At 41.1% G+C, this 12,332-nt stretch overlaps 1 protein-coding gene across 1 annotated transcript in view; it reads right to left on the bottom strand.

Annotated features, from left to right (window-relative positions):
* The window catches only part of ITPR2 (inositol 1,4,5-trisphosphate receptor type 2), a 337,337-nt gene that overhangs the window by 20,253 nt on the left and 304,752 nt on the right, over positions 1 to 12,332 (bottom strand). Inside the window, exons 53-55 of the mRNA XM_074937228.1 lie at positions 11,207 to 11,337; positions 9,855 to 10,020; positions 8,531 to 8,691 (exon numbers count right to left, since the gene is read on the bottom strand). Coding sequence (XP_074793329.1) covers positions 8,531 to 8,691; positions 9,855 to 10,020; positions 11,207 to 11,337 — 458 coding nt within the window. The remainder of the gene's footprint in view (positions 1 to 8,530; positions 8,692 to 9,854; positions 10,021 to 11,206; positions 11,338 to 12,332) is intronic.

The raw sequence follows: 12,332 nt of genomic DNA, 5'->3' as shown, positions 1-12,332 counted from the left end.
AGGAAGTGGTTTTGTTTTTTAACCCCCCCTCACAAACTCTTGGTTTGACTTCTGCCTGTGCCATGCGGCAAGAGAGGTGTGTAAGGCAAAAGCTATTTGCTGAAAAATTAGTATGACAGCTGTAGTTGAGCCTGATTGCATACTGGTCCCATTGATAATATAAACTTTTATATTAACTTCAAAGGGAAGAGGCCCTTTGTCTTAAATTCCAACAGCATGGGGATTGCTAATTTTGGATTTCTGGAAATAATTTGCATAAGATTTAGCCTATGGAATCCTTCTTAATTTACCCTCCTGTATCCTATTCTGAAGGGCCCATGTCTAATCAACTCATCATCTAGTCAAGCAGAGCTGTTCTGTCTCACACCACCGGGTCAGCAAACTATTTGTGGGTTGACTGGAGAACAATTCTGCAAGGGGTGACTGAGCCCCTTGGATGGGAGTGGAAGATGCTTGGAGGATAGGATCCCTGCACAGTAATGGGATCTTATGGAGTAGTTATTTTCTGGGGAAAACGTCTAGTACAAGGTGGGGGAACACCCCTAAAGAGTAGCCTAGATCAGTGGCGCCTCATTCTTGACACATGCTTGAACTGGATAACATCCTGCTAAACTGGGGAGCTAGTATACCTTTTTTGCATTTGAGGGACCACATATTGCAACTGCTTGAATCTGGTGCCTGATGAGGTGGTGGGTTTTTCCCCTCTCTCTGAGATCATGTGAGTTTCACTCACTCCTTGCAGAAATATACAAATAAATAGAGAATCTCCTGCTCTCAGACCACCTGAAACAAATCCTATAACTTTACTCACAGGTCTGATTCTATTAGGTTCTATGACATTGGGTCCCTTCCAACCCTGATATTCTATGGGTTTGTGTATGCTAACTCTTTTCCTGTTCTGTAAGGAACAAAACAAGTGTCCAAGTTAGAAAATTAGGCAGATTTCTTTAATGGCTTATTTTATGAAAACCCACTGCAGAAAAATCTATGGTAGTTCCTTGGAAATTACTCTGTTAGTGAGACCTCAGATCTTATTTAACACCAGGATTTTGTGCTATTTGGTTTCACTACTGTGGTAACTAATTACTAAGTATGGCATGCATCTTATCAGTCATTAAAAAATAATTAAGCAAAAAGTTGCATGGCTTTATGATATATACATAAGTCTCACTCTTACCACAGATGCCTCGATAACATTTGTGGGTTTTTTTAAATTTTATGGAAGGCGGCCGGATTTCAAGGTAAAATGCATTATTAGTATCCCATAAAGCCAACGTAGGCGTGATCCAGCAGAGTACTTAAGCACATGAATAATCCCATTAAAGTCAATGCACTGCTGGATCAGGAACCTAGAGGTGCACTAGTATTTATGAGAATTGAACAACACACTTTTTTATAGTGAGCCCATCAAAGTGTCTTTCAGGCCTAAGTTTGTTGTGCAGTATCACCATATGCTGAAGTTTCTCTGTTTCAGGTGTAGGACTCTGCCTCAGCTACTGGCTTGTGTTTAGCAATCGAAGAGCATAATAAAATCTAGTGAGTGTTGTACAGAATTAGCAGGACAACTACTGCCCCATGAGTTGAAAAAGTGATTGACAGCAGGGTACAGAAATCCTGGAAGTCAAAGCTTTGAGTATTACTGCCCCATAGATATTACACTTTAAACCCGGAGGGGCCACTATGGCTGGCTATGAACTAAGCATCCCCTTTTATTTATATTATATACACACACACACACTCTTTTATTACAACCTTAAATATAATTGGGGAGGAAAAAGCAGCTCTTCCCTTTCTCCACAACTTCTTCTCTTCCATGGTGGCTTGCCTTGAGAACCCCATTCTTCTTTCTTTTGGAACATCTTTTTTTCTCCTGCTCTACCTACTTCTATTTCAGTAATCTCTTTAACTACTTCCTCTAAAGGGAAGTTTGTTCACCCTGCAGCACCTGACAACTGCCTTTGGGGCTCAATCCTCTTTGATGGTGGCAGTATCTGAGGGCACTTTTGAGGCCTGAAGACACAGGTGAGCAGCAGACACCACCAATTTGTTCAACTTAATTTTACCCTCTTTACCCACTCACTACACCCTCACATACCATTTGAAAGCTTATTTTGTCTACTTTAAGATGAAGTATGATGGAGAGTTGTCACATGGTGCTGTTACCATAGAAATGGGGATAAACAATGATACCAACATGTTAAAGGAATGCAGATATTTGAAAGTGTGTTTTTTTTTTTAAAATGACTTATTTCAAGACATAAAACTAGATAGCTTTGAGGTCACAATCTAAAAGGTAAAATGTAAATCTAATAACAAATGTGTACAGATAGCAGTGAAATGCAATAGTGCTGCTGACATTTCTAGTCAACAGCATTGTTCATCACTTCGGTCTCAGTGCATGAGTTACCAGTCTTCATTGCCTTGGCATGTACACAGTTCTGTGCAGGGAAAATTGTTCTGACAAAGACACGGTTGATTTTGCAATGACCCTTAGTGGTATAGGCACAAATAAGGTCTTGTAGAAGCTCAGATGCCATGGGGCCCTTGAAGAATACAGGAAGTGGTTCATCAACATTTTTCCATCCATGCAGCAATGGTGATCCAATATCTAGCTTACCTATGTGCAAAGACATCCAATTCTTTGTTTGCCAAAATGCTCTTTTGACATGTTCTTCCAAACTGACCTCACTGGTGGGAATTGAGCCAGTGACTTGTACATTTTTGATGGCTAGACTGAGGCTCAAGTAGTTCGGGGCTTGCTCTGGTCACACAGCACTGCTACCACATTCCTTGCTGCACAAATTGTGGCTTGATGTCACTCTCTCCCAACTTAGCAAGATCTCTGAAGTGGTAAGCTTCCTCTCTTTTGACAACATCAAACAGATGTTTTTTTCCTCAATACCAAATAGGGATGACACAGCCACATCCTGTTAATGCACATGCAGCAGAAGTCAGGAGTGAGTGCGTCACAAATTGCATGCACAGGTATGGAGTGGGGCTTGTTCATTGTGCTGGTAATGATGCCTATTTTTAATCCATGTGTTGGGTCTTCCATTTTTGGGAAGTAGTGAACAGCAAGGATCAAAATATCTATATCAGATGATCTAATTGCTATGGTTCCTTTTGACACCAAAAGCCATATTGGCACATACAGCATGTAGAAACATCTTTTTGTCTGCTTGCTCTTGAGTACTGTAGAAGTCTTGAGCTTCTTCAGTACCTCTACTGGTGATGGATTTTGCTACTTCACCATTGGCAAAACCTCCAGCAAGCAGGAGTGTCTGTTTTGGGTGTGCTCCTACACTCAGGTGAATTTTGAATGAAATATTCACAGAAGAATTTTATAAGCGATTGCTTGTTGGATGCCACATTTAGAAGCTTCTTCCATGGAGGCACTGGGCATCTACCAATAACCTGGTATTTCTTGCATCCAACCTTAGATCCAGCACTGTCTTTCTGCAGTTTTCACATCTGTCAAAAATGTTGATTACAAAATTAGCTTTGTCAAATCCTTACAGGATGTGCCTCAAGTACTCAGCAGCCAATTCACTGAATGTGTGAAACTTGTCTCCAGCCATGGCATCTCTGCTGTACACTGCTCGTAGCTCACGGATTCGTCCAGCTGATGCCCTAATTCAACTTTGTCCATCTTATTGTTCCATAAGCATGGAGGAGGGGTATAGACACAAGTCCTATTGGGTGACTAAGAACAACTGCCATTGAAATAGCACCTCTGATTCTTGCTAAGGGAAGGGCTCTGCAGAAAACAATTTCTGGAATGATAGTTCCTGTGATTGTCCCTTTCTTGCCAAACTTCAATTTGGTCTTCTTGGCCATATCAGCAAATGTTTTTTGATGCCAGATTTCTTGACTGGACTGAAGCAGCACTATGTCCCGTCACAATCAAGTACACCTCTCAATCTGTCCACTTGTTCTTCACCAACATCTGCTGCTGCTACATGCAAGCTACTAGATATGTTGTTAAGCGCACCTGGATGTGATACAGGGTCAAATGAGTTTCACATTGTTGATATGACAAAGGTGGTAAGAGCTATAACATCCTCTTCAGGGCCGAGGTGTGACTTTGCCTTCACTATTTCATGTCAGGCCACTCCTCCTCTCATAGCTTTTGCATATTCATAATATGAAGGTGAGTACTGTTGTTGCTAACACGGACCAGAGCATAAGTGTCAGTGAAATAAAAGGTTGGTTTCTAGACCATTTCAAAGGCTAGTAGTGCATGCATAGGCATCAACAAACTCAAACTTCCTAGCAGGCAGCCCAGGTGCTACATTGTATGTACAAAAAGCTTACAAGTGGAGAAGTAGTACAGTAGGAATTCATATTATCTATCCCCTACGCTGTGCAATCTACTGCAACTGGTGCACAACCTGCAGTGTGAGGGAAATGACTGACTTGTGAGATGCTTTTTGACAATTAAGAATAGCCAATGTGAAAACATTTTATGTTCGTAAATTGTAAAATGTTGGTATTTGCCATTTTTGCCTCATCATTTCTTGGGGGAAATAAACTTGCCCATCCAAAATCAATACAAATCTTATCATGTTGGGTAGCTTTGACCAATAAACAACACTTTAGTGTTTATGTTAATTTCAATACCTTAACTGTAGTTGTGTTTCTTGAATTGTACAAAAATGATGCACACATTTTGGGTACCTTGTTTCACCTTGCCTACAGGTTTACAGCACTGCTTAGTAGCTCTGTATCATACCTCATCTAACCATATGTAAAATAAGTTTTCAGATGATACAGAGTGGGTGTCTGTGCATTAAAACTACAGCCCTTTTTGGAGAATCGCTGCATGCCTAACAGGGGTACGTTGCCATTGCTCAGCTAACACATACTTAGAGGAGGTAGCAGTACTGTAACTCAAAGACAGGGGAGGAAGGGATTTTATAGAAGGATATGTGAGATGTTTGATGTGACTTGTTCTGAGAACTCCTCAAAATTTGCTTTCTTATTTTTCATGGGTTTTTATATTACATATAGCTTTGCACTTCTGGCAACAAAAGTGTCAATACCATTATAATTTTCACCCCAGGCTCATGCTTTAAGTCCATGAACAGCAAGCTGAAATGGGAAATTTTACAGCAGTATCCCATTACAGCTAGCTATGAAGGGCCTAAACTCCCCCTGGCTTCAAGGGGAGCAGGATAGGGCCTATAATCTTTCACCGGGGATTCCCTTACTTTAGGTAGTTGGCCTAACCCAACATTCTTTGCCTGTGCTTTTGACTGTCTCAATCACTTTGGTTTTTAGAGCAGAATTTAGCTGATTATGTAATTATACTAATTACATAATTTTGTGTAAATAAGCAATAACTACATAATTATATTATGACATGTAGTGAGATGTTCGTAAAAACTGTTATGAAACTTGCTATGAATGGTGGCCAGTGCACCTGCACCACAGAACTTTCAGGGCTAGCTTTAGAAAATCTAGTCTCCCACTTTGTGGGCACAATTTGTCTGCATTTGTTTAATCCCACAACAATAAAGTAGCTTAATTCATATCTACCTGATTTGCTAGGAATGAATGCAATGGCTACTGTGGCAAACTTTTGCATCCACTTTATTTGCAGGTCCCAAAATGTGGGTTTAAGTTTCAGGGGTGCAGTTTATGCCCATAAAAGAAAGGACTGAAAATTTAAGCTTTAATCTGCATGTTCATCACTTGTGCAGTAACTACCTGCAAAAGACAGTCTTACAAACCTGTGCTTTGAGTTAACAGGAGTATAAAACACCACCAGACAAGCTATAGCTTTAATTAAGGAATTGGGCAAATGAAAACACTTCCCTTCTTTCTTGACATCATGTTTGCCAAACTTTAGCCTAGTACAAAAAAAACCAAACACATCTGGTCTTTCCTTTAAGTATATCATCAATACTTTAACCAGATCCCATAACAGCTAGTGCACTGGACAACTGACACAGAAGGAAGAGAGTCACCACACAGATTAAGATACATCAATCTCACCAACCAATCTCATTTTCTGGTCCAAGCACAGCCAGAAATGTTGTACTCTTCTCCTCCACCCCCGATTGTGCAATACTGATAATGTTTCCAGTATCCTCTTTCCATTGCTATTTAAATAAATAAAGAATACCTAGCTATTCCATACCTGCTGGGAGGTGGGGGGAGGAAGGATACTTGAAGCTAAGCTCCGTTACCCCTCAGCATTCACTGAATGATACCCCAAAGGTCTGAGTTTCATACAATTCGAGATCAGCCTGAGCCTCAAAGTTCAGCAATGTGAGGACTCAGGCTTTCGGTTCACCCCATTACACAGCTAATAACTATGTTCATATCCCTCTCTGGGTTTTACACAGCTGGTGATTTTTTTTGGACAGCTTCAGTAGCTGACTGTCTGTAAATGGAAAAATGTGATGGAGGGCAATGGATCAGCTCCTCAACACCAATTTAATTAGCTGGACTGGGTGCTTGGCACCTTGATAGTGCTGAGGTGTAGAACTTCTCCCTCCCATGCTGCATATCCATTTTAATAGCCCTTGTATTTCCCTCCACAGCGAGAGCCACTGGAGTGGTTGTACAGATCTTGACATTTTAACTAGAACGGGCCAAAAAGTTTCCAATGAAATTGAATTTCACACAGAGAGAGAAATAAATTGCCCTCTCTCCCAACATCTTCCAACCACGTCTCGTTTGAACACCTGCATCTCTTTTCTTTACCTCCAACTTCCTTTCTCTCCTCTGCACTATGAATGTTCTCCTAGATCATAGCCTACAGTTCTCTCTCTCCCCCATTGTCAGCAGTATGCAGACACTGGCATGAAGCAGCCTCCTTACACTGAAGTCATGATTGCTTTTAAATACCCCCATGAAAAACAAACAATATGTCCCCATTCAAAAAAAAAATCCCCCCAGTAACAAACTGACTCCTCCACAAGCTAAGCCATCTGCTTCTCGGCACAGGAGTGGGGTTTTCAAACTGATCGGTTCAGCACTTGAGGTTAAAGGCAGTTTGATGCCTTTGTTAATGTTTTAGAGATGTGAGTCTGGAGCACCCGCCATTAGTGCATTGCACTGGAAAAATCCAGCTGCTGGCATCAGAGGATAAACGTATGTACTATGAATAAATATTAATACTTCCAAAGTTTAAAAATTAAAAATTGTTGGAAGGGGAGAGAGGAAACTGTACAGGAGAGAACTCTAACCTATAATTTTGTCAGTCCATGATTTAAAATACCGACTTCCACTGGGATAAAGTGGAAACAGATCAAAGGGTAACTTTTAAAGGCTTCTGCCACTATGTTCAAATGATTTATCCACATAGAAGAGTGGACAGTTTTACTCCGATTTTCTGTTCTTTCCACCCTATCGGAAAGTACAGATTCAATATTTCCTTGCACCATTCACAGTCGGGGATGTCGCTGACAATTTGAAATTCCTATGTACATGCCTGCTCTTCTGTCACTGCCCAATGCATTCCCGTATCATCTCAGGATACCATTACGTGGTTCATATTCAACAAGACTCCATTCCAGCAAAGCACCTGCTTAACTTTAAGCTCTTGAGTCAATGACACTACTCACACATTTAAAGTTAAGCAGGTTCTTAAGTGAGTTGTGGACTAAAATATAGCAAGTGAAGTCAGCTAGTGAAAATGAGCAGTATATATAATTAAAAGCTTGAACACCACCACCACCAGATCAGCCAGTCATCAGAAGAAATGGTGCTCTAGAGAATGAAAAATGCACACAGGGCCTGGTACACGCTTGCCTACATCCTTTTCTGGGATATAAATATACCAATCCTTGGTCATATTCATAGGTCAGCTTCTGCTACCATAGATCCTAGTGGAAGACCCCAGCCGTGGAAATCTGGAAGGGAGAGCTAGGGGCTGTGCCAATTTGGCATATCTCCTGAACAACCGCCTCTAGTGGGGCTGCTCTGGATTCCTGACTACAAGTGAAATCTACTTTCCCCAGTGGAAACCTCTGGAGGGAGGGTGGCCATGGCAACGTTACCATCTCTCCCTCAAATGGCTCCCTCTAGGTTGCCAGGCAGCTGCAGGAATGTAATTCCCCGGGGAATCTAAACTGGTGCAGCCACGCACAGGACATCCTCCAGCTTTTCTGATCACCACAGCAGCTCTTCTTGGTCTTTTTAATAGTTCAGTGGAGGAGTAGGAAAGAGCTAGTTTTCAGTGCTGACCCTGTATTCTGTTACTCAGCAGGGGTCATTTTGCTGGATAGTAGCCCAGTGATCCTGGACAAAGGAGCAGTAGCAGATGTTCTGATCCATGCTCTTTGGGCTGGTTTGGCTAATGAGAGGAACCCACAGAGCAGGAGAGCCAATGTAAAGACTGTAGCCTTTTTCTTGTTCATTATGATGGAGATTGGGCTTTGCTACAGTCCATTGCAGACGTATAAAAATGTCTTTAAAAATAGAGATCAAAGCTTCTCATTGTTAAGAAAAAAACATCCCCGCTATATCTGCAAGGAACATCTTTCAGCTGCATAAAGCACAGCTCACACACACGACTCACCACAATCATTTGAGCCACATAACTTTCAGGACCAGTGTATTCGGTTGGGTCTTTCACTTTGACCAGAACGATAAAGTACAAATAATGCCACATGTTGTGTTCTGACTTTATGTGCTCCTCAAATGAAACGGTCTTATTATCAAACTTGTCTCTCTCAAGTCCTGCAAAAGACACAAAACATAATGTGATATTCCACCTGATCAACATTTATCTTCACTGCCTGTGTAAAAATAAGCTCTGGAAAATGTCAGAGAAGGATGTTAATTTAAAAGCTATAATTACAGACAGTGACTGCTATGCAAGACCTCGAGACACTAAAGCATTTCTGGCAAAATTCTATCAGCCCCATATTTATTCTTTCATGATATTCCCTCTTAACAACAACAATATAATTAAATATCTTACACTTTTATAGTGCCTTCTGTCCTGAGGTATATAAAGTACTTTACAAGCGTTGGCTTTGATCCTGCAAAAAATAGACTATAGATATGAGCTGTGTAAGTTAACACATAGTATTGCCACATAGGCCCTTATCTTGCAGAGATTTATTAACATGCTTAGTTTTAAGCATGTGAATAGCCCTACTGAAGCTTCAGAGGGACTGCTTGTGTGCTTAAAGTTAAATGCATGTAAGTCTTTGCAGGATTGAGGCTCAAATCATGAGAAAAACTGTTTGTTGTAACCACTCGTGCAATAGATTAGAAACTGTGGCCGAGTGTCATGGCCAGGGAGGACAGGGATGCATGGAATTATTTAATCTGTTACAATTTCCCCGATCTGCTCTCCTATGGAGACCCGAGCAGAGATTAAAGCTTCCCTCCCTCATGTGGAGGTGTGATGTGCATCTCTGCACCAGCAAGGGCGAATCACAGTCAGAAAAGTTGTATGTAATGACACCTCTTATTCAATTTATCTGCTCCTGTGTGTCTTCAGAGTCACTTCTCCTTATCAAGTGGACAGGCTGTGTTACAATTAACATTGTGGAGCCTGTACTGCTACAGAAGAGTGTGTTGTATTTTTATCTGCTGCGCTATTCAACAAAATCAATAGCTGCGCTCCAACTGCAGAGCCTTCATTATTGGTGACGGTGCAAACAGCGGGATGAATACAGCTTGACTCTCAGATCCCAAGTGGAACTCAGAAAAGTCATCTTTTGACTTGTAAACTGCTGTCAGGAAGGAATAAATGTAGAATCCCACTCCATCATTTTTACAGAGTTAGTTTCCAAGGGATGACTGCCCTTCAGACTCTCTCTCATTTATGGAGCAGTATTCTGTTTTATTGCTTTCCCCACCAAATACCACTGTAGCTCAATAGCACCTACCACAAATAAAACACGTTGTCTTTAAGATTTCCTCTTTTTTCTGTTTTTCACTCCTAAGGTCAGCAAATGTATCAATGATGACTCCAAAGATGAGGTTCAGAACAATAATTATGACGATGAAATAAAACAGAAGATCATAAACAACTCGGGCAGCAAACAAGGGCTCCTGAAACAATAAGAAGGGTTCAGTATGATATAAAAATAGCACACAACTAAAACATTAAACCACCAGGTACTTTTTCAAAATATTAGCTACAGTAAAGCAAGGCACAGATGCATGTCTTCGGCCAGACCCTACACGCCTTACTCACATCAGCAGTCTAACTGAAGCCAAAAAGGGTTACTCACGTGAGCAGAGTAAGCAGGATTTGGCTTTATATGCTTTTATCCCCTCCTCTTTGGATTTTCTGTAGTTCTCTATTGCTGCCAACATTCCCCATCTTCCTGGTTCCATGTTGCACTAATGTTCCTTCTGAGCAAGGCTGGATTGGACTCTTAAGAGAACCATAAGGCCCTCTGCCCATCAAGGCAGACGGGGGCAGTGACTCCAGTGGACTACAGATCAGGACCTAGGTTACTATTATTAACATAAGGAGCTCTTTCCCCCCAAAACTGAGTGCTCTATAGCTGCAGTGCTTGTCGTCCCTCGGTGTTTGGTTAGCAAGAGATCATACTTGTGAATTTAGCCCTGAGCTTTACAGTGCAGAGCACCAACCACGGGGCTGTTATGGTGTCCTTGCGCATACTGTGCATTCTGAACTAAAAAGTCATTTTGTTGAAGTTGTTAATTTTATTTTAAATGTATTGCATTAAAACAAAAGCAAGTCCCCTTTGCTTTTTTAACTTTTGGAAGTTTATTGGCGTATTTGAAATTCTCTTTTGCCTTTGTTAGAGTATGTTGCTTGATATGAGTAAATAATAGGATCTATTCCAACGCAAATGCTAGACTAAATCTCAGCTAACCATAAACCTGATATGCCACAACCGAGAGTCTTGACATATATCATCAATCAACCCCATTCAAAGGTTTGCATTTGATTCCTATTGCAATGGGAAACTGATCCAATCTGGCAACAATTCTTAGCACTGCTCGGAAGGTTATAATATGCTCCAGCTTGCCAGAAAGGTAACTAGCACCTGGCGTTCCCTTCTTCATGTAAAATCATTGCCTTGAGCTTTTGCTCTTCTCATTGAGCATTCCATCCGGTATGTTAAAATTATGTTTGATAAGTCATCTGCGTGACATTCGAGTTGACTAGATAAAAATATTTCCTATATCCTGTAAAAGTTGATTTCAGAGCTCACGAGGCACATGAGAAAATATACTTGCATTCTGTTAGACAAATGCTTACATCTTTGGAAGGCTTTCTTAGCACGTCCCCCACACCACCGCCATTTCTCAGGCCTTGGTTTAATACTGTAACAATGCACATTAGCAGAGTGTCACAGGTCCTCTCAATTCCATTCTCCTTTTCTTCCTCACCTACAGCCACAACAAAGAAAGGCTTGTAAACCAAAGCATCAACTGATCACTCCCAACACAGCAATAGACACTCTGTTTATTCGAAAAAGTGGCTGCTAACGTAATTTGCCTTTCATCATGCTACAGCTGTAATTATTTATCATCCCTATCAATTTTGAAGCCACAACATTATAGCTTTTTGACAGCAATACACTTAACCTGACAGAGAGGTGGTGAGAATCCTTATTTGTTCTCCCACAGGTAACCCCGCTAATATCCGAAGTCTGCAAGCTTTATTCATGAGAATACTCTTTACTCATGCGAGTACTCCCACTGGCTTCAATGGATCCCTGAGTGCATAGCTGACAGAGAGAGACATGATGTACGGGAATTAGAGGTACATTCAGAAGTTTGTCTCTCGTGAAATCATTCCCCTACATACGCACATATAAACCAAGTAATGCCATCACTTCCAGCTATTAAACAGCGGCTGGCTTATGTGTGACTCATTCTAGCAGTGATCAGGGTTAGGGCACAGGACTAAGAGCATGCCCGCTGAAGTAAACGAAAGACACCCACTGACCTCAAGGTATTGGATTGGGCAATAGAGGCCTGGAAACCTGCGTTCTATTCCTATGTATGCCACAGAATTGCTGAGTCACTGCGGCCAGGCTACAAAGATGTAGGTTGGGCCATAAGCATGAAAGTGCACAGGGCCCTACTCTCTTTGGGATGCACAAGGTCAGCGTTTCTCCCATTTCTTCCATGTGCTGGTTTTTAGTGTGGGGCTTTCAGAAATAACACAATTTAATAAATGTCAATTTTCCACTTCCCTGGTTAACTGAAATGGTAAATGTAAGAAATTACTGTGAAGGTGCCACACTTTGGGCTCTGAGATATCTTTGATTGACTGAAAACCCTTTGTTCAGTAAACCAAAATTCACATTACGAATAATGCCTTCTATCAATATTGATTTAAATACAGGTTAGCAGAAAGAAAGGCAAAGTAATGGATG

Source organism: Natator depressus, chromosome 1 (assembly GCF_965152275.1).
Source record: "Natator depressus isolate rNatDep1 chromosome 1, rNatDep2.hap1, whole genome shotgun sequence".
Classification (NCBI taxonomy): Eukaryota; Metazoa; Chordata; order Testudines; family Cheloniidae; genus Natator; species Natator depressus.
Note: the sequence above shows the minus strand (reverse complement) of the source record. Positions and strands in the feature narration are given on the sequence as shown.